At 46.8% G+C, this 21,632-nt stretch overlaps 3 protein-coding genes across 3 annotated transcripts in view; 1 reads left to right on the forward strand and 2 right to left on the reverse strand.

The window, feature by feature from the left end:
* The window catches only part of LOC115404929 (telomerase protein component 1-like), a 43,129-nt gene extending 36,839 nt beyond the window's left edge, over positions 1 to 6,290 (reverse strand). Inside the window, exons 1-3 of the mRNA XM_030114286.1 lie at positions 6,153 to 6,290; positions 899 to 1,425; positions 615 to 818 (exon numbers count right to left, since the gene is read on the reverse strand). Coding sequence (XP_029970146.1) covers positions 615 to 818; positions 899 to 1,423 — 729 coding nt within the window. The 5' untranslated portion in view covers positions 1,424 to 1,425; positions 6,153 to 6,290. The remainder of the gene's footprint in view (positions 1 to 614; positions 819 to 898; positions 1,426 to 6,152) is intronic.
* A 279-nt stretch (positions 6,291 to 6,569) lies between these two features.
* LOC115405909 (E3 ubiquitin-protein ligase znrf2) lies at positions 6,570 to 13,949 on the forward strand. The gene is made up of 5 exons (XM_030115682.1): positions 6,570 to 7,374; positions 9,044 to 9,139; positions 9,235 to 9,340; positions 10,782 to 10,883; positions 11,678 to 13,949. The coding sequence occupies exons 1-4, from the start codon at positions 6,849 to 6,851 to the stop codon at positions 10,837 to 10,839; spliced, it is 786 nt and encodes a 261-aa protein (XP_029971542.1). The 5' UTR covers positions 6,570 to 6,848; the 3' UTR covers positions 10,840 to 10,883; positions 11,678 to 13,949.
* Positions 13,950 to 15,716: 1,767 nt separating this feature from the next.
* parp2 (poly (ADP-ribose) polymerase 2) lies at positions 15,717 to 21,254 on the reverse strand. Its single transcript, XM_030114829.1, has 17 exons — positions 21,094 to 21,254; positions 20,261 to 20,470; positions 19,972 to 20,142; positions 19,737 to 19,810; positions 19,312 to 19,362; positions 19,117 to 19,213; positions 18,969 to 19,044; positions 18,792 to 18,894; positions 18,557 to 18,710; positions 18,339 to 18,477; positions 18,199 to 18,262; positions 17,987 to 18,121; positions 17,781 to 17,908; positions 17,588 to 17,687; positions 16,569 to 16,667; positions 16,276 to 16,400; positions 15,717 to 16,190 (listed from the first exon to the last, which is right to left on the reverse strand). Exons 1-17 carry the CDS (start codon positions 21,164 to 21,166, stop codon positions 16,028 to 16,030), a joined length of 1,962 nt encoding a protein of 653 aa, XP_029970689.1. The 5' UTR covers positions 21,167 to 21,254; the 3' UTR covers positions 15,717 to 16,027.
* Positions 21,255 to 21,632: the final 378 nt, after the last annotated feature.

Consider the following 21,632-nt stretch of genomic DNA (forward strand, 5'->3'; position numbering starts at 1 on the left):
TACATTGGAAAGGAACAGAAACTCCGTACACGAGCTTTAATGGTGAAATGACACTATAGCATTTTACAAAGCTCAAAAAAGTGGGTTTTGCATAATACCCCTCTCTTAAGAATGAAGCAGATACAAAGGCGTGCACATTCTGTGTGTTAAAGGAGAACTATGAAAGATTTGCTTTAGCGCTCCCCCTACTGGTCTCCTGTGAAAGCTCACTGTGGTAAACGTTCTCCGCATCACCCCCCCTCCCCCACCCCGTGAGCAGAGAGCGTTCCACTCCCGTTTTATTTTTTTCTGCTCGTCAGACAAAGCTTTTTTCTGTCATTTTGGTTCTGCCATCCATGAGCACCGTTGCTAACGCTAGCGAGGGTTTCATGTTTGTTTTAAGCGCTTTTATACTTGTAATCCTGTAAGAGTGCCGTAAAGCAGGTTTGTTCTTGCAAGATGTAGTCGGGTCGCTCCTCTGAAATTGCAAGTGCTGTTTTCAGGACATAGACCCCGGGGGGAGTGGAGGGACCGGCCAATCACCGTGACAAGTCTTTGTTTACCCCCACAGGGATTCTGAAACGCATTTATTGAGGTAAAAAAGTTGCATAGTTCTGCTTTAAATAGTGTTGTACTTTTAGATTCTGAAGCTCCTCTTCAGCACTTTTATTTCCTCCATCAAGCTCTGGAAATTCATCTTGTAGGTCCATCTCAATGTCCTCATAGTCCTCATCCTCTAACGGAGCGTCAGAGGCCTGTAACTTCTCAGCTCCTGGAGCATCAGTCTCCTCCACCATCGTCTCTTCTTGAGACAACACATCATGTGTCTCTAAACTCTGCTGATGAACAAAAGATGAAATTATCAGGTTTGTCCAAAACATAAAATGACAACTTGTAAAATGATGAAGCTTTAACACACCTCACTTGTTTCTTCAAAAGACGACTCCATCACATCAGGTGTTTCCTCTCTTTCTTCTTCTCCATCAGCATCTTTCCTTTCTTTGCCCAGAACTTGAGGGAGAAATGAAACAGGCTGCGCAAAGCGACTGATCAAAGCACCACTGGTCATTGTGGTGGTGAGCAGAGTGTCGGTGGTGATGGGGGAGGTCAGAGAGAAAGAGGGACGAAGGGAATGTGTGGTTAAGAACTTGTTCTGGGTACTGAGGAGGGGTGAGGAGAGGGAGGATGCCAATGCAGAGGTGGAAAGAAGAGAGGATGAGGTAGAAGACAGAGCAGAGGGCTGAAGAGAGGGGCAAGCAGTGGGCTGTAGAGCCACATTGATGAGTGGGGAGAAAGACTCGGGCTTCATCACTGAGGCCTGGGCTAAGTACTTATTCTCAAGATTTGGAGGAGAATAGTTAGAAGTCAAGCTTCTCCCACATGATGTCTGCTGCGGTTGCTGTCCAGGAGCAACGTCTGGCTGCTGCACAGTCAACGCCTTCATCTCTGCAGGGAAAGACATCAATCAATGAGCCACGCATACATCCCATAATCCACACACATACGGAGCTCCTGGGCTTTGCACTTCATTTTTATTCTTTCAACTCAACAAGCATTGTGCCCTTTGACCTCCGAGGACCAGGCAACCACATATGTGGACATCACATTTTGGGTTGTCTGGATCACAATACTTATTTTAGTCTACAAATGCCTGATGTCAACATACAGGGATATTAAATAATGATGCAAATAATGATGGCAAAACCACCCACTAATGGGGAACGTGAACTGGGACTAGACTGTCATGAGACAGGTCAGCTTTACCCTACTCGTGATGTGTTGTTGCAATAGTAATCCTGCTGTAAGAAGCCACCTGCAGAGAAGGGACAAAAAAAACCTAAATGCCATTTCATGACCGAGAATTATCCGTGAATGCAACTTCAAGATGGGTGAGGTTGATCTCGTCCATAAAATGAGGAGTCACTATCACTTGAGTAGCCCTACAAATAAACGGACACTGCAGATGCTAATGCACAAGACGACACTGACTTCAGCCAACAGCTGGTTACTGTCCCTCGAAGGCCTCAGTATATGCGGCACGCCAAAGAAGAACAAGCAGTTCCTTGAATTTCGTTTGGAAGTGGCCATGACCTTTTAGGCTCAGCCTGACAAAGACAATTCCGACTTCTCAGAGTCTGAAGATGACCCCGATGTTTTTGTCTGACAATGCACTCCACGTCTCAGTCCACAGGAGGGCTTTCTTTCAAGGAATACTCCACCCAAAAAACGATTTGGCCTCATTTTCTAATCACCCTCATGCTGAGAAACACTCTGGAGCATTGTTTTGATGTCTCAAATGCAGTTGGAGATCTTGGGGGATTTTCGTTGTCAACAAACAGGGACCGACAGAGCCCGAAAGAAAAAACGGTCAATAAAGTCTACAAAACGTGCCCATTTTCCTTCATACTGCTCGTCCGCTGTAATCAAAGTGTCCTGAGCAGGTAACGTCCGTAATTAATTCTTAACGAGGTCATTTAGTACATTTTAAGAGCCTAAACAGTGCTCTCTTGTACTTCCCCAGTGCACGTCTGCACGTGCAGCCTGAACTACGGAAGCCGCGGCAGGCCAAGCCAGACGCTTGGCGCTTTCAGCGACTACTTTTCAAAATTGCAACCGTAGAAGAAGAAGTTCCGCGGTTTTTATTCTGCTGTGAGTGACCGAGCTGTGTACAATCAAAAAAGTGATTGGCTGCTGTTTTGAAGCTTTGACTTCGGTGTCCTGCTGAAAGCGTGCAAGTGTCTGGCTTGGTCTGCCGCGGCTTCCGTAATTCAGGGTGCACGCACAGACGTGCACTGGGGAAGTACAGGAGAGCACCGTTTAGGCTCTTAAAATGTACTAAATGACCTCGTTAAGAATTAATTATGGACGTTACCTGCTTGTTTTTTGGGTGGAGTATTCCTTTTCAGTCGGCTCTGGTGACAATGGGTGGTCCCCATACTCCACAACTTTCACTGCCAATGCGTCCGGTCATCGTCTTCCCTCGAGAATCCACCTCCAATTAGTCCTGTGCTGTCTGCATTCACGTACTGGCGGACAAGTTGACTGTTGCCAAGCTACATGAGGCTATCTCCGACTACCAGGCTAACCACCTTCCTGGTGGTTCCAGAAGTTTGGATCACTGTTGTTCTCCATTCAAAAATGGCTATTCAGCAAAGATATAAGCTCTGGTGACGACATCAGTGTGTTTACAGAAGCGGTTGTGGGATTTACTGAGAAACTTGTGGATAGATAGATTCTGTCTAACACGTGGACACAGTCCCCAAAAGAACTACTAACGAGTTTCCCCAATCAGAATCTGTGGATGATTTTAGCGCTCTGAAGTCCTGCAACGTCTCCAGCAACACAGGAGTAGCTATCGGGCACATGGACCCTTTCCAGGCCACCACATAGTGCATCCACAGAGCCGCAATGGAGGTCAAACAGAGGTACGGGGAGAAAGTGGAGTCACAGCTGCAGCAGAGGGACACCAGTGTACTATGAAAAGGATTATGGACAGCGACAGACTACAACAACACTGATGCCGATGGTGAATGCTGAAATCTCTCTGGCCGATGAACTAAAAAGCCGAGAGCCTCGAAGCGCGCATCCTGTCTGGCAGATAGGAGACACACCATGACGGAGGATAGTGTGAGGCTGATGTTTGAAAGCACGAATACCAGGAAAACTGCAGAACCTGATGATGTAAGAAGCCGTGTGTCCTACAAACTTCTGCCAACCAACTTGCACCAACATTCGCAGAAAAATTGCACCTCTCACTCTACCAGGACGCCAGGCCCAGGGGCTTTAAGCAGACTGTCACAGCTCCTGTCCCCAAGACGGTCAAGCCCAGCTACAAAGGGGAAATGTGTGTGAATGCTGTTTGTGGACTTCAGTTCAGTGTTTAAAGGGACTTAAGGCAAGATTTGTGAAAAACTTCACATGCATTTCCAGTTTATTCAATGCTAACGGGTCGTGAAGCATTAAAAACCTAAAATAACAGGCCAATCCGCGTATCTGTCTGTTGCCTTATACAGGCTGTGTGCCAAATAATTTGTTGCTGTTTGGGGTCCGAATTTCCCGCGCAATCGTGGGGATGTGACGTAAATTGACGCTGTATGCGTGTTGCCGAACAGGAAGAACATGGCCGCCGTGGACGCGGACTCAAACACTGCTGGGATCAGGGGTGGGCAGTGTTGCCAACTTGGTGACTTTCATACTAAATCTGGCGACTTTCCAAAGCCTCTTGGCGACTTTTTTTTTTGTCAAAAGTGACTAGCGACAAATTTAGCGACTTTTTCTGGTGCTCTGGAGACGTGACAGGACGTCTCCGCTGTCCTCAGCAAGCAGCGGGTGCTGCTGTGAGCCCCTCCCCCGTCCCAAAGCTCTCACAGGCGGCCAGTCTCAGCAGCGCCCCCTGCTGCAGTCAGAGCAGAGAGGAGACCCACACCGCTCTGCGTCCACATTTCAAATGAATCGCGCGTGCGCAAATACACCGCTGCTCACTTGCTGACAAACCAAGAATCAACAGAAGAAAGTTAATTTGTAGTTCTATTTGTAGTTTCATTTGTCCGCTCTCCCGGTATATTATACATTTGCTCCCGGTCTGTGAATCCAAGCACGAGCCGAGCCGCCCCAATTTCAATCTCTATTCTTGTCATCATCGTTGCTTTGGTCTGAACAGGTGCAAAACACATTTCATAAATGTTTCTCATTTTGTTTTTTGGACTCAGGAAAAATGCTGCAGCGTTTGGAAACCAAAGAGTTTTGCACATCATTACTTAATTGTGACTTTGTGTTCTATCCAACTTTAAAATTAAAATCCTCATATGCAGACATAACTTTTTTTTCAGAAACTACATCATATAAAACTATAATTCTTTGTTCTACACTCACCAGGCCCCAATCAGCTCAAATAGCAAAGAGAAGCTACAAATGCATGTCATGCAAGAGTTCAGGTCTGAGGAGGTTCAGGGTGTGCTGCACAAGAGAACAAAGTCTGCAAATAATCAAGAGCTGACAGCAGATCATAAAAAGAAGCACTGGGAAACTCAGAGTATCATGCACTAAAACAGCCAACATCAAGACAGACATGGGATCGAGCACATTAAAAAACCTAAATGTTACAAAGTGTAGATTTTTGACATATTATAGCCTCAAATGTGAAAAATTATACAATAGTGAGGTTTACTTATATGACTAGGAAGACGATGATAAAGGAAGGCAATAAATGGGTAAAAAGTACATCCATGCATGAAGTGTATGTTGGGCAACATGTAGCACAGGCCACGTTTTTTTCAGTGCACCTCTTGGATTGTAATGATTCAATGGTTTTGCACAGGCGTGGATTATGAGTAACGAGCTGGATGAGGTTGATGAGGTTCAATCTGTTTCCATGGTTGAGCATCGTTCATTCAAAAAGCTCACTAACAAAATCATGGTTTTATCATTGTCTTTTTTAAATTCAATACAGTGACACCTAATTCAAGAGACTTTTCAGTTTAAAGTTTCTTAAAACAAATACACTGAACAAGTGACAAATCTCCTTTACTCTCTTTGTCTTTATGTTTGGTATTAAAGTAATTCATATAACCAGTCTCACACATTAATTTTGTGGTAGTTCGAGTAAGTTAGTGACTGTATTTTTCAGCAAAGAAACTTTGTCAAAACAGCCTTCCCAACACTGGAGCCACGCATATCTCCTGTAACCCTACCCATGAGCAGGTACCAGGCTTTGCTGTTCATCTGCATTTTTTCTACTGTTTGAACAAGCATTGTGCCCTTTAAGGGTGTGCTGCAGAAAAGAACAAAGTCTGCAAATAACCAAGAGCTGACAGTCAATCATAAAAAGGATTGGGAAAGTCACACAAAATGCACTGAAATAAACAAAATCAAAACAGACACGAGAGACTGATGCAGAAACACTGAAGAAGAAAAAATGCTCACAGATGTACATTTTCAGTGTATTATTGAGGCTCAAGAGGGACAGTTGTGACTTGAGGTGTACTCATGTGACTAAAAAATACAGATTTAAAATGAGTTAATGTACAGGTAAATGTGGCGTCCATGAATGAAGTGCACTTCTGGCAACATCTACCACAGACCAAGCGCTATCCTCTGTTTAGGATTGTAATGACTCAATAGTTTTGCATTTAGGCGTGGTTAGATAAGTCACGAGCTGCAGGCTGAAAACTCACCGGAAACCCCCCAAGTTCACCTCCTCAGGCGGAGAGGAGACTCTCGACAACCGCGTTGATGCTGTCGTTCAATGCCCGGTAGAGTATTTATATTAATGTGAAACAGCGACAGAAATATGCGAGCTCGCTCACTTCCAGTAAACGACCTCACCAGAGCAGCTGTGCCTGCGGCGTCACGCGCGCTGATTGGTCAGTCTGGACTGTGTACTTTTTTACCGTAATAACGGAGACGAGCGCCTCTGATCACGCATCAAACGTTTAATCACATACTAGCTTCCTTTTGTAGTGTAGTCATAGATTAACTTGAAAAAATACAAATATACCATAACTGTGCCATATTTAAATAAAAAAATTAATTCGTGGGGTAATTTGGAGATCTGTATTACCGTAATAACTGGCGTGTGGCTCAAACAGGAAGTGTGTCTGCTGTATTTCCGCTGCAGCACAGAAGCACAGGGCGAAAAAGAAAGGAAAATGTGGGGAGTAAGGACAAACTGAGGCCGGGGCGGAAACACGAACATCAGAAGTCTTTTTCTCCGCGGTCGATCAGCAACGCGCTTTCTGACATTTAGAGTATAACGCCGGATCTTTCGCGGTTTGAGGGTCGTTTCGAGGTTACGCCGTCCCCGTGTTCGGTGGTGTTTAGCTCCGAGGAAGCAGTTCGGCTAGCCAGCTGAGCCGAGTAGCCAGCCCGAGATGGGGGCGAGAGCGAGCCGCATCCAGGAAGACCCGGTCCCCTCCGCCTTCGGGAAGGACGGCGCCAAGCGGGATTCCTACCGGCGACCCCGCTGTACGAGGCCCACCAGTCTTGTCGTCGACTTCTCGGGGAGCTTCGAGGACACGGAGGCCAACCGGAGCCGGTCGGAGGAGGGCAGCGACTCGGACCTCGGGCAGCATGGGGCGAGCGCCGACGGCAGCCCCGCGGACCACCACAGCATCCCCTCCGGCATCGGCCAGGCTTCGCCTGCGGACGACAACAGCAGCGAGGGCAAGCCCCAGGAAGACGGCAGCGCGAGCCCGGGGGCGCCCGCAGACGCGGAGCACCAGCCCGGAGAGGAGACAGGCCGCACGCCCCACCGCACTTTCTCCGAGCGGCTGCCCGGGAATCGCCACTCTTCCTCCCGCAGCGTCGGCGCACGGTCCGCCCGGGTGCGGGGCACACACCAGCGGCCGGTGTCGGAGGCGTGGATCGGCCTCTACCGCGTTAACAACCGCCACGGCAGTAAGTCGAAACTTTTATTAATAACGTGCAGCCCACGTTTTGATCGTCTGTTTTTAAACGTCAGTTGCACAACTGTGCAGAAATAGCGGATGTCGCACAATATATGTTGCTATTGACCATATTTGGTCAAATACATGCATTTTTTACGAACAAGCACACAAAACAATATGAGTACCAGGTGTGATAAATATAGAGATTAGGTGTAGCTTAGATTTCAACAGTTAGTGGAAAAACCTTAAAATGCACATTAGTGTGTTGCACCTTATTAAATAAATCCATTCTGCTTTGTTGAGGAAAGTCGTGTTTTTATTTGAATTCAATGAAATAACAAAGATCTTGATCACATGAGCTAAGTTTGTCCTGATGTGTCTTAATCATTATGACACACTTCATAGGAAGCCTCATCTGAAGCCGGTGCCTGGGTGAGATAATCAGCCTCCCCTGTTCCTCTGCTGCTTGGAGGAGATTGCTTTGCTCTTCTGAACATTGGCAATGATTGCATCACTCGAAATCCAGCTACCAGAAAACCCAAACCAGTTACATGTCTTGAAATATGCCCCTCTAACACCTTTGGCTTGAAATTTTGAACCCGAGTGTCTCAACGAGTACCATTCTACTAAAAGTTAAGATGTCAGGAAATAAGTCTGTTATATATCAGACTGCTGGTAATTACCAAAATAGTCATGGGTGAGGATTAAAAATAATTCCACTTCCCGGCCTGATGTATTTACTGCCAATTTGACTCATTCGTGGCTGTAATAAAATATTAAACATACATATGCTTTTCATGATATAAACTCATCTATGAATATAGCCTCCTGTTCGCTTGCTCTGAAATTAAAATGGATTATTTCAGGAATTTAAATTCCTGAAGAGCTAATCTCCTTTCCCATGCTAACATGCTGATTTAAATCATCAGAGACGCTATTGTACGAGTCAGAGCTGTTGTGTAAAACTGGGAAGGGGGAATGTGGATGTGCCAAATCATGCCATACTGCCGGGCAGTGACAGCGGTCAGTGTTAAATACCAGTGTAGAACATGAAGCCACTGACTGCCTTTTGAAGGACGCAGATTTAAAATGGGAATTTGGCTTGACAGAGAATGTACACACACACACACACACACACACACACACACACTCTCACACTCCTGTTCTGTGTTAGATAAACACGCAGAGAAACATGACAGCGAACGTGACATTTTGAGCCGAAACAGCGCGGAGTGTGGAGGGTTTCCCAGGCCTGCCCGCCAGCCGGCGGGGAAATGGGTCACAACTTGACATGCCCGCTCGCTGCTGGCAGCGGCTCGTGGATGGAGGAGGGGGAATGTAGGGCAGCGAGGCAGTGTTTCTGCCTGTCATCCCGTCCCCGGACGGCCCGGGCGGCAGCTCTCCCCGGGGCCTGAGTCACCGCTGAGTGCTGCATGCCGGCCACTGAAGCTATTTCAGGTCAGGTCCATTTGTTGTCGCCGTCTCTGCGATGAGCGGACTGTCTGACTGACGGAGTGTGTGTCGGTCCGCTCTTTGGCACGCGGCGTCGGCCTTTGTGATGTGGATGTCCAAACACGGCGCCGGCGCTCGGCCTGATGGGTGCTTCATCTATCATTTATATCTGGCGCCGTGACGCGGCGTGTTAATCCGGGCCCCTGCTGTGTTTCTGCCCACCACAGATATCCGCTGTCCCTTCTGCTCAAAGCCTTTCCCGGGGGGTCGGATCGAGGATCACCTGCTGAGCTGTCTCACGTCTCCGCCTCTACCTTACAACAGTACGTATCGCAGAAACGCTCCAGCAGCAGCCTGTTTGGTTTCTTGTTGTGAACGTGTGATGGTGCTTATTGTCGCTGCGCTCGTGTGTTTCCAGCCGACATGCTCAGTAAAGACAGCGGAGAGTGCTCGATCTGTCTGGAGGACCTGGTGCAGGGAGAGACCATCGCCAGGCTGGCTTGTCTCTGCGTCTACCACAAGAGGTAACCAAGTCCAGCTGAGGGACGTGATCAAGTCAGCCAATCACGTGATGGCGTTAGATAACAGACACACACACCAAGCATTCAAAGCGCCGGTCTAATCAGGTTGGATTGTTTACACCGTGTGAATGTAATCAGACTGACGTTGAAACAAATTGATTAGGTCAGCAGCAGCCGCCGCGTGGACCGCAGTAAAAAGGTGGTCAAGAGTTACCATGGAAACCAGTAGATCCCGAACAGTGGAGTTGATCACGCCACCACAGTTCTTCACTTGTTACACTTGGCACCAGACACTTTACCGCTTACACACAGCGTGGCGGCACTGTCTGAGGCGTCCTCTGGGTTTTCTGCAGCCGGCGCTCGTCTGACCCCGGCAGGAAGTCGTCTCCGGCCGTCTGCTGTCACGCCGCCATTCGTAAAACTGTGTCATTTCCAATCCAGAAAAGATTACGGACTTTAAACCGCGATTGCTTATCTCCTGCCTGAGTTCTCTCAGACTGACTGCGTGTCGATCAGATGGTTGATGCATGTATTTTTTTTTTTTTTTTTTTTTTTTTGTGACCCGAGATCTACCTGTGATACTGCTTCGATGTGTTTGGCGTCCCGGCTTCAGGGAGCGTTATCGCCATTCAGTATCAAAGTGCTCTTCAACTGTAGATGAAACTGGCAAAAGAAGAGGAATTTGAAGGTTAGCTCAAAGTGAGAACTCTGAATCCGAGGTGAAAACGAAATTGTCTGTTTACAGATGTGAAATAATGGTGGCTGCCTGATGGTTTCAGGCATGGGGGAAGTAAAAGCTGTGTCTGGTGGACATGTCTGATACAAGGAGACACGTTGTCCTCTCTTGTCTTGTCTTTGCCACTCTGCTGAATCTTTGCAAGAAAAGAATCATGTTTGAAAAATTAGATAAAAGTCAAGGTCTTATCACATCACTTCATAAATGTGATGTCTGTGTGTTTCTCAGCAAATGTCTTGTGTGACAAGAGAAATATTATCAGCATTGCATTTTAAACGGCCGTGTTCACTGATCTATATGAAAACGTATTTTTAGAAGGGGTTGTTTTGCAGGTTCTTTTGACTTGGAACCAATAAAAGAAGAACGGCGTGTGTGTGGAGCTGGCCCAAGTGTTTTGTATTAGAAAGGCGCTGTAGGTGTGGTTACTTGGCCGCAGAAGTGACATTTCAATCCACCCAATTCAGCAGCTGAGATATGGAAAAACCCAGAACTTTTTATTGCACAACAATCAGAGCGATGACGGTAATCACACACACTGCAGCTCTGCTAGTGTTCGTCCAGAACTGAACAATTAACTAGAAAACACCAGAGGAAAGTGGACATGTCAGCTGCTCGTGATCTGGTCGTTACATTTAATCTGGTTTTAGAAAAGGGAGAGAATATCAAATCTCAACAGCTGATGAACGTCGTCCTCTTTTCTCCCCACAGCTGCATCGACTCCTGGTCCAAGGTGAAGCCCTGCTGCCCCGAGCATCCCTTCGATTGACTCTCAGGTCACCGGCGTTCTGCACAGTGACCGACCCGACTCAGGTACGGCCCGGGTCCAGAGCTGTCGGGGTGCTGCGGCGCCGGCGCCGCTCCGGCCAGCCTCTCCGTGAAGACGCTGCGATCGGGAAATGCCCCGGAGCGCCGGGTGACTCACCAGCCGCCTGGCGCGGCTCCACATGAGAGGCGGACTTCATGCGAAAATATTCCGCTCGGATTGGAAGACATGAGATCAAGACGCAGACGCTTTACAATGGGGAAAGGCGTTTTAGTTTTATTCAAAGGCCTGGAAAGTGAATTACCTGTAATGAAGCATATGTACTGACTTATATGCATTTTTTTGGTAAACTTATATAGTGCTTTTTCATCTGCATTAGCAGAAACCAAAGCGCTTCACACTGCAATATCACATTCACCCCATACTGGGTGGTGTTATTAGTCTTAATTTTTATTCCCTATGTTTGTTCTTCTCCGTAAAACCTGCTGGTTCCACCCCTCTGAAGACGGTTAGTGTTGCAGTAACAGGAATCAAAGCGACCGACAGCAAAGAGAATGGAATCAATAAATCATTGAACACCAAGACTTAATGTTTCCAATTAACGAAAATGCAAATTTTAAATGGGTTTCATTTTGTTTTATGTAAAGTTTTTGTAATATTTAGAAAAATCAGCTTTCGGTCCATTACAGTGATCTCCTGACACTGAGAAATAACATTTTTATTTGCTGAACTTTTCAGTGTTATTTACTGCAGAGCAGCTGAATGAACACGTGTGAGTAAATATTTAATGAAATCGGTTTTAATGTGATGGCCTTCCTGTCTTTTCTTTCTCTCTTCACAGGAGACTACACTGAATCCCAATAAAATCCCGATGAAAATGTGTATTGAGTAAACGCCAGCCCGCTGCAGATCTTCAGACGATGAACGCTCGCCGCTCGGATCTCGGCTTCATCTGGACCATTTCACTCCTGAACCCCCCCCAAACCCGCGGCCGGATCCCTCGTCCGTTGGACGGTCTTGGCCTGAAAACCTGGATTATTTAAATATTTCTTTTAACCCTTGAACGATCTGGGAAACACGGAGGAACACAAGGAAAACAAAACGAAAGAAAAATGTCTTAACTGTGACTCTGGATCCTCTCCTGTGTAATTTTCCTTCCTCGGACTGGGATCGGTGGCTTTGTCGTTCTGCAGAAAGCGTGTGGAGGGAGGGAGGATGTTTCCTCTGCTCGGCTCGCCCCGGACGATCGACCCGCCGGCGCCGCTCCGCTCCGACCCGGCCGCCGGTCCGGGGCTGCCGGGCGTTCTGCTTTCTATTACCTGTAAACATTTCAGGGGAAGTGTGGGGCCTTCTGTTCACTTCTGTTCTGTTGTTTTGATCATTTCTTGAGTAGGTCACTTTCTGGTAGGTGGTTAGTTAGCGCTGAGTTTCCCGTGCTGCTACGTGGTGGGTGTGTGAGAAGGCTGTAGGTGTTTCATAGAGTCATAGTTAACGCCTCTTTTGGCATTTTGTGCACTTTTGCTCCTCAAAGCTGTGTTTTTTTGTTTTTTTGTTTTTTTTTTTTCCCCCTCAACATTGAATCTGGGAGAAGTGTGTGCATGTGTGTGTGTTGAGAAGATGACCTGGGACACAATGCGTCCTGTGAGTGTGAGTGTGTGTGTGTGTTTGAAAGTGTAAATTGCCCAGAAGTCTGCTTCTCAAGTTGTTCAAGTTACTGCTCTTTTTTCTTTCTTTCTTTTTTGTTTCTTGTGCTTTTTTGGGGCTGAACTTCCTGTTACACATGACATTTGGTACGCGAGGTCCAGATCCATTGCGGTTTGGGGGGGTTTAGCCCCCCCTCCCTCCCTTCTTCCTCCTCATTTTCAAACACTCTGGGGTTTTGTCCGGATTGTTTGGACTCGGGCCTCGAGCGACAAAGTTTGGCCATCTGGCTCCACGGATGCCAGATCTGGGGAGGGGGGTTAGCAGGACGGGGGGAGGGGGGGGGACGGGTCCAGGATGTATTTTTGGGGACATGTTTACGCCATGTGGCATCTGCCTCTCTTCTCCACAGCACTGGAGGCAACGGAGGACAGATGATGGTTAATTATTACATAAGCCCCCCCCCCCCAACCCTGTTGCCCCCGTTTCGCTTTCATTTTTTTTTAAACAATTGTTACATTTCTGATGATTATTGCTCGATGTGTTGAACGGCTTTCCTTTGCCTTTTATTGCGTGTTGATTGCCTTTGCCTGGTGAAGGGGTTTTTGTGCAAGCAGGTATTTGTAGTGTTTTTCATTATTATATATAATATAATATAATATATATATTCAGGGCTGAGATCGAAGCCCCTAAAGGGAGACTGCTCGACAGGCGCTGTGTGTGACACAGGTTGTCCTCCGGCCGAGAGAACAGACGTGGCGTGATTGTGGACGCTGCTCAGAAGTGGCTCCGTGTGTTTGACTCTCAGATTCCAGGCGAGCCTGGCGGGTCCGACCCCCCCCCCCCTGCCCCCCCGCCCCGCCTCTCCTGACTCCTCTTTTTCTTGTCCCTGGTGTTCTGTGGTCTGAGGTGCTACAGCCTGCCCCGCCCCTAGGGGGCAGCACCGTGCATGTTTCTCACGTTATGTATTGGACAGGAGAAGAACGATGCCAAAAGTCTCTGTGCGTTGGGGGGTTGGGGGGTTGGGGGGTTGTGGCTGCAGAAGACGGTGCATCCCTCATTCGGTGTGACATTTGTCGTGGTGATGAGTTCTGATGTTCTACTTTGGGCTGGGAGGGGCGGGGCCGCTGGAGGTTGGGTTGTCCACAAAGATAACAAGACAATCTAAAACCCCACAATCCCTTATTTTATCTTATTTTATCGTCCCACCCTCCCCCGTCAGCTGTGTGGTGCAATACCTCAAATTTCTACCAATGCTAGCTAAACGTGGCGTGTGTAAACTAGCTCCTCTCCAACCAAGGATGGTATTTTGTATAAATGTCCCGGGTCCTCGGCTTTGACGTGTTTTGAGACCGATGCATTAGATGGGAACGTTTTTCCTTTCTTTCTTTTTAGCGAAGAGTCACCACAGCGGTGTCTGCATCCCGAGATATGGACAATCTGCCTTTACTCTGGTATTAAAAAAAAACAAATTGAATTTTATTTATTAAATTGTAAATATGCAATGCAATTCAAAGAAAAATGGCTTGGTCCTTGTCTGTTCAATATACTGTTTCTAAGCTCTGATCTTTTGTATGTCTCAGAAATTGTTTTTATATGTATTTTTTACAATAAATATGTGTGAGAGACGTTTGGTCGGCGTGTGTTTTGGTGTGGAGGCGTCTCTGATGCTGCCGTGATCCAGTGGTGTAGTGGTCGGAACTGTCAGAAGATGGATGATTCACAAAGAAGGCGGCGAAAAACCCAGAGATTTAAGTAAAAGTTTCCAGATATCGGCCTGGTCGGGTTGGAGGGACTTACGGTATTTATGAAATGAAAACTAAAGCAACTTGTGACCCACACAAGTGGAGCACAAACCGCTGAGCTGAGCTGTCACTTCCTTCCACTTTCTGTTCTCTCACTCACACACACACACACACACACACACACACACACACACAGGATGAGTCAGTTGTCTGGAAACGGACCGCTCCTTGATGTGAAATCGAACTCATCTCTCTTCAGATAAACCCGGGTCGTGTCTCAGGGTAACGTGGACAGAAGGGACAAAAAAGCAGCCTCGTCTTCTTATTATTTTACTGTTTTAGTGTTTCTTCCCTCATGACTTGTCTTCAGATTTTCCCAGGGGCATCACAGGAAAAGTTCCTTTTTCCAGTATTTACATTTTTCCATAATTGCGTCTCCTTTGTTTGCATCTAAAAAACACCTGAATGGTCAAAACCTGCAAGTCTGAGCTCAGAGTCGTTTACTTTCTATCTTTGTTGTTATGAAAAAAGTCACATGTCAGGGAACAGGAGTGGCAGCATGTGGGATATTTATACAGCACCACTAATCACACGTGGAAGAAGTTACAGCAAGCAGCGAGAAAAAGGAACTAAACTGCACAATCACTGTTAACACAGACAAAAATCTTTTTAAAAATCAATATTTCAACATGATATAAGAATATTCTAATGGGTGCATATACTTGATTCAAAAACAGATATTTAGATGTTTCTCCAATTTTCATTAATCTCAAGTGTCGCATATAGAAAACATGTTTAAAGACATTCTCATGCAGAAAGTCCTGCTTCCCTGAATAACTGGATTGAAAGAAGAAAACTAATGACAAAAAGAAAGAAAGAGAGGGATAATTTCAGTAAATGTTCTGACTCCAGATCAGATCTCCTCTCGGAAACAATCAGCTCCACAGAGAAACACAATCCTGCTTGTTCTCCCTCCTCTTTTCTAAAATGTCAGCTGATTTCTGAGATGAGCTTCACTCTCTTGATTCTCCTACTGGAGAGGAGGTGAAACTACACACACACTCACATAAACACACGCGCAGACTGTCCAAACTGAACACACAGATCTTTATTATCAACATTGAGTTCTGTATGTTTTCAACTTCATGGCTTGAATCCTAATTGATGGATTTTCTTTTATTGAATTTATTTCATTCTTTTTAAAATAAGGTCCAAATGTTTAAAAATGCAATCAATGAAACATACACCGTCACCCATTTCCTGTTTTTTCTTTTTTTTAATCGACAAAGACCTGATCTGGGCAACACACACACACACATCTTCATGAGTTAAACACAGCTGAAAATGAAGGCAGCAGTAATGAGAAGCAATATGAAGAAACGTAGTGCAAACTCCTCTGAATATATGTTTCATGCCATATTCAGTACAGTAAACCTGAAAGCCCCTTCACCAACCAGGAAACACTCGGGTGTCTTCTGACTGAGCTTCCTCATCTTTTTTTTTTTTTCTTTTTGATCAGGGATAAATGAACAGGAGGAACTGTGATCGTGTGTACGCTCCCTCGCTTCATTAGAATAACAGACCAGCTTAAGAAGCGTAACGCTGCTCGTCCATCGTGTGACGGCGCCAGGAAGGCGTCCGATTGGCTGGATGTAGTGTTTTCATGGATTCCCTCCAGCAAACGGGACAAACACACACGACCACGAGCCCTCCCTGGTCCCCAGAGTCCAGCGGCCATACCGGAGCTAAATGAGCGTCAGCCAAGAGGAACTGGAGCAGGGTCTGTGCAGACACTGCTGGGCGCCTCACCACAGCGAGGACGAGTAGTTGAACTGGATCCTCAGCAGGTAGCGCATGCGGATCTGGGCGGGGTCGTAGACGATGAACTCGTTGTAGAGCAGGGAGTAGCCGCTGGCCGAGCCCACGCTGGTCTTCACCCCGGGGCCCATCGGCATCGTGGCTCCGTTCCTGCGGAGAGCAGAGGAGGACCAGGGGTCCCGTCAGACGCGGATCTCATGCAGAGTTTGAATATTTGTGCTGCGCGTGCACCGACAGCGTGACGGCCTTCCTGGGGTCCGGCCCGGTCCGGCCCAGGCCCTTGGTGCTGCTCTTCCCAGCTGGGAGGTTGCTGGCCTCGTAGTCGGCGTTGAGCAGCTCGTTGGAGTCTCCCAGGGCAACCTGCAGGGGTCAGGGGTCAGACTTAGGCTCAAACTGGTTGACATCTGTAACAATCCAAGTGTTTTCGCTTGAAATATTCAAAGCCAAACATCACTTGGGCGTTGTTTAACTTCAAGCTGTTTGCTCCCAAAAGATGGCAGAAAGGCGAAAGACTGAGCGTGAACTCACTTCGCACAGCAGCAGCAGCCCGACCTTGTTGTTCTGCGAGGCGAAGCAGTAGTTGGCACTTTTTGACGACATGTCAGCGAAGTAGATGCCCTTACCAAACTGAAAAGAAAGAAGAGTGACGCTGTGGCGTTACTGAAGAAAACACCTCATCGATCAGACATGGTTTTGTTCAAATTCAAACACTCTACAATCAAAAGGAGAACGAGAACCAAGGACACATGAAGCACATTTCACTCACTCTTCACTGTGAAGAAAAATAATCCCAACCTTCGCAGGTTAGTAGTTGGTTTGTAGTTTTGTAAGCTTTTTTCCAAACATTTTTAATTTTCTTCTTTGAGAAATTCTAAATATTTCAGTTTTTTTTAAACCATTCTATTATTTTTCCGCCATTTCTTGTGATTCTAGCTTTTTTTTAACTCCTTTTGAACCAAGACTGACAAATATTTTCAAAAAGTACTTCAATATTTATTCACGTTTTTTGTTGTGAAGGCTTCATGGAGCCGCTAGAGAGGGATTAAGGTCTTATATTCTGCTGTTTTCACTTTGTGAGGAGTTTCTTATAGCAGTGTGTGTAGCCGTAGCCTCATTATGACGTTTAAATGTGAAAACTGTCTGTCTCCTCCCTGTCTCGCTGCACCACGTTTTTGAAAATGAAACTGAAGCTGAAACGACTGAGTTTGAGTTTGGTGCCCTTATCCTGAAGTAAGAGGACTTCACTGCTCCCCCTGACTGTGCCCCCAATATGTGTGTGTGTGTGTGTGTGTGTTAGTGGGCGTGGCCAGATGCGTTCAAGTGCATGCCGGAAAGCAGGCTCAGAAACAGCCTGTTCTCCTCAGAGCCACTTTTTAGACCCTGAAACTCCGAACAAAAGATGAATTTGGGGCGAACAAACTTAAATGCTATGTTTTTGGGCTTCGGAGACCGATATGACGTGACTGAAAAATAGCATCATATAAGACCTTTAAAGAGACACATGTGGCCCCGGAGCCGCGGGTTGAACACCCCTGCACTGAACCCACCATGTAGCCGGTGACGGGGGCTTCAGGCGGCGCCACCCGGAGGCCCTGGCTGAGGATCCCGGCCCAGTTGGAGAGGCGGGAGCCGTGCCACAGCAGGGTCCTGTTGGACACACAGGAGGACGGGCGCTGTCAATAAAAGACACACTCTTCCACTGAAGACAGTCCCAGAGCCGCTGCTGGCGGCGTGGCTCGCCTGTTGTGCAGCTGAGACAGGAAGCTGGCGCTCTCGCCGTCCCGGTCCACGGAGAAGATGTCCACCACGCTCATGGTGTAGTCGGAGTGTGTGGGGGCGTGCGTGGACTGCAGGTACTTCTCTATCATCTTCACAGAGATGAAGACACGTGAGGGCGGTGGACGTGAACAGATCCTGAAAGGAGGCGGAGCTTCCAGACCACTGACCTTGAACTCGCTGCTGCTGGAGTCCAGGGGCTGCAGCTTGCAGCGGAGGGCCTGGTACTGTTTGTCGGCCGGGTGTTCGTCGCCGTCCTCACTGCTCTGCACCATCTTCACGGCGATCTGGATGTCACTCAGCGCCTTGGAGACACAGCAGACACTCAGCTCACACTGAACCTCACTGGTCCTCACGCTGAGGCCGTTCAGAGTCGTCCCACCTCCAGCAGGGCGATTTTATCCTTCAGCTCCTGCTCCGTGCGGATGATGGGCGGAGTCCTCAGCCTGCAGTTTCAGAGCTCTGAGTAACTGAAAGGTTGTGTTTTTCAGCATCACTGCGTCTTCTCGTCATGAACCTCACCCGAAGTCGTGCGGGATGCGGGTGTAGAACTGGTTGCAGGCCTCCAGCAGCTGCTGGCCGCTGCCCTTCCTCTTCAGACAGTCCTCGATCATCTTCAGCGCCTGGTAGCCGGCGCGGATCTGCTCAGTGGTCAGCTTTCCTGCAGGAGCACCAAAAGTACTGATCAGTCTGGAGGGTTTTTTTTCGGGTTTTCTAATTTATTTTGAAACGGGACGGACCGAGGGGAGCCTTGCGGACGTCGAACTTCATCTCCAGCACACACTCCTCCATGGTTCTGATGTTACAGATGAGCTCCAGCAGCTGCTGAACCTTCTCATCCAGCTTGGAGGTCTTCTTTTTGGGAGCGGTGTCCACCGTGGTCTTATTCTCCTCCTGGAATCGTCAAACTCGTCCATGAGCGACGGGCCCGGCCCGACAGGGCGTCCCCTGCCTGGGGTCGTCTCACACACTCACCTTGTCGTTGGCGCTGTAATCCATGAACACCATGTCGTACTTCCCGGGCTCCTTCTCAAAGTTCTGCCGGTCGTCCCACTCGTTCTTCGTCTTGTCGAAAAACCTGCAGCAGGAGAGTTTTCCCCGGACGTCAGAGCAGGGCCGACGTCCCGAACGCCTTCAGCCGGCTGCACTCACTTTTTCTTGAAGACGTTCTTGGCCTTGAGCAGGTCTGCGCCGCAGGCGGTGAGGCTGCTCTGGCCCACTTTGCCCACTGCGGGGAACAAACCGATCACATCAGAGTCGAGACAGAAGACAGCGAGGATACAAGGCTTCGATCAGTCACCTCGGCCCCATCTCATCCACACGCTGTAGGCTTTGGAGGAGTCGTCCTCCAGCAGCTGGATCAGGTAATACTTGTTGTTGTTAAACTGAAGATTCGTCTGAGGAAAAGAAGAAGTCAAACATCATCTGCTTGTTCGAAATTCTATCCACTTTGAATCGTTTCCTCGTCCTCATTCAAGATTTCCAAAAGCTTTACCTGGTTGAGCATCACATCGAAAACCTCTTTTCCTTCACTGTAGACGTGAGCCTGAAACCAAGACGTTTTCAAAGAGTCAGAAACATGCGCACACTTCGCCTTTTTCTATACTAAACTTGTGTAAATGTTTAAGTTTTTCAACAATATATGGGATGCTCACTGTAAACTCTGAGTGTAACATAAAGTGTAGCATAAAGACTAAAAACTGCCAGGCACTTTTTTAATCCTAATTACGAGAACTAACAAAAACCTAAATAAACGACTGATTTACTTTCAAATAAATGTGCATATCTGGAACAACAAAGATATGGCAATTCTGCTTATTGGTCATTTAATAAAGAGGCTGTTCATGAACGTCTCCTCAAAGAAAAAAACAACATAGAGAATAAACATTGGCTGAGTTTGAGGTTTGATATAAACTTTACCTTTCCCAGCTTGGCTTTGCATTCTGGGTCCACTGGAGCCATTCCCTTCAAGACCACCTTCTTCACAACCTCCGCTGCAAAGATCAGAGGCACCACAAGAACAAACAATGAAGGTTTAATGACTTAAATATAAATTAAAACAGCATCTATTAATCTATTCAAACTTGTGCACTGAAAACAGCTAAAGCTCTCAGATTTTTTTAGCGCTGCTCCCAGCATGTTAGCTCAGCATTACCTTCATCTTTTGCCTCTGCTTTGGGAGTTTCTTCTGTCTTTATCTGCTTCTTGCTCTGTCCTCTCCTCTTCTTCGGCGCAGGCTGCTCTTCTGCCTCTTCTTCTTCTTCCTCTTTGACTTCAGCCGGTTTCCCATTTTGTGTCGTCGCCTCACCATCATCCGCTGAACTTTCTTAAAAAAAAAAAAAAAGGTTGAAAATGTGTTTCTCTGCAAAAGTGTCTTAAGATGACTGTTGTTACTGGTGAAATATAAAAGAAATTGAAGTGAAAATTTGAAAAAAGACAAGTACCGAGCTTCACGGTGTGGGAGCGAATCTTCCTCTTGTATTTGGTGACAGGATTTATCTGGACCATCTTCTTCAGATCCACGTCGTAGGCCGTCCCCGAGCCGAGCTGCAGAGTGACGGACGTCTCCCCAGAAGACACGGCTGAGTCCAGCAAGGCGCAGGCGGCGGGCGGATACGCCACCCACTGCTTGCCGTCTCCCATCCACTGCCACTCTGATCACAGGCGAGGGAGAATCTGTGGTCACTGGTCATGTATCCACACAGCTCACACAATACCTGGACTGATCATCACTGCAAAGTTAATAGACTTGTCAGTTATTTTTATATTTTAAAGCAATTTTTAAACATTTAATAGCATTTGACCGTGGTAAAGGACATTTGTCATGTGTGCATCTCACACACTCAGCTCTGCTGCTCATCCCACAAATGCATGCACCATAGAAATTAGGCATTATTTAAAATGGAAAATATGAGATTTGTTGCATATCAACATTATTATGGCAAAGAAATACTTTTATTTAAAAAAATACTCTGTAAAAGCTGAATATTAATTCTTAACAATATATAATGAAGTCAGCCTCTTGTTATGATGGGAAAAAAAAACAGTCAGGTGGATGGAAGTGGCGCTAAACACACAGTCCGCATGAGTCTGTATGGAGGGTAAAGTCTGCCTGGGTCTACTCTGATTTTTAATACTGATGGAGGGTAAAGTCTGCCTGGGTCTACTCTGGTGTTTAATAATGGTGATTTCTGGCTGTGATCTGTCCCGACATGCCCCAGTCTGAGCGGCGCGGTTCACCGCAGTCAACCCGCCGCGCGAAAAACAAGCGACCGACCTGTTTTCAGCCGGACATCTTCACTTTCTGCTGCACTCTGGCTCTTTTTGTTAGAAGCCCGTGTTCGCCTCATGGTGGTTTGGTAAAATATTTAGCTAGCTGCAGTGGACAATAGGAAGGAGGGAAACTTTTCCTCAGTCGTTTCCTGATGAGACACCAGCGGTGAGTTGGAATCAAAGATCGTGAATTAGGAATATGAGTCACTCCGTAGGCAAAATCCATAGCGCTCCGGGCAGAGAAGCGATGAACACCAAACTGAGTCTGTATCGTTTTTTTTAAATTATTATTAATTAGCTGAAGTCTGTCTTAGTATTTTTTTTTACAACAAGCCATTTGTTTTTTATATAGTTTATAGTTTAATATAATACTACAGAGTCTCTTACATTTGTTGTATTTTGTTTGTCAAATGTGATCCAAAATGGTTTTCAGTCAGTCAACATAGAATGAATGGGAGCATTTTATTCTCTTTTTATCTCAAGTTCTCTAAGTTCTCTAAAGGTGGCATCACTGTTTTCTAATTTGAGGGGTTTTTATGTCAT

This window comes from Salarias fasciatus, chromosome 18 (assembly GCF_902148845.1).
Source record: "Salarias fasciatus chromosome 18, fSalaFa1.1, whole genome shotgun sequence".
Taxonomy (NCBI): Eukaryota; Metazoa; Chordata; class Actinopteri; order Blenniiformes; family Blenniidae; genus Salarias; species Salarias fasciatus.

Excerpts from the sequence above, each read along its gene's own strand:
- parp2 (XM_030114829.1), bottom strand. The coding sequence starts at position 21,166 with ATGAGGCGAACACGGGCTTCTAACAAAAAGAGCCAGAGTGCAGCAGAA. Across the intron at positions 16,668-17,587 it reads CCCCCGTCACCGGCTACATG|TTTGGTAAGGGCATCTACTT; the intron begins GTGGGTTCAGTG and ends CTTTCTTTTCAG. Across the intron at positions 16,401-16,568 it reads GGCTGCTGCTGCTGTGCGAA|GTTGCCCTGGGAGACTCCAA; the intron begins GTGAGTTCACGC and ends TGACCCCTGCAG.
- LOC115405909 (XM_030115682.1), top strand. The coding sequence starts at position 6,849 with ATGGGGGCGAGAGCGAGCCGCATCCAGGAAGACCCGGTCCCCTCCGCC. Across the intron at positions 9,140-9,234 it reads TCCGCCTCTACCTTACAACA|CCGACATGCTCAGTAAAGAC; the intron begins GTACGTATCGCA and ends GTGTGTTTCCAG. Across the intron at positions 9,341-10,781 it reads CTCTGCGTCTACCACAAGAG|CTGCATCGACTCCTGGTCCA; the intron begins GTAACCAAGTCC and ends TTCTCCCCACAG.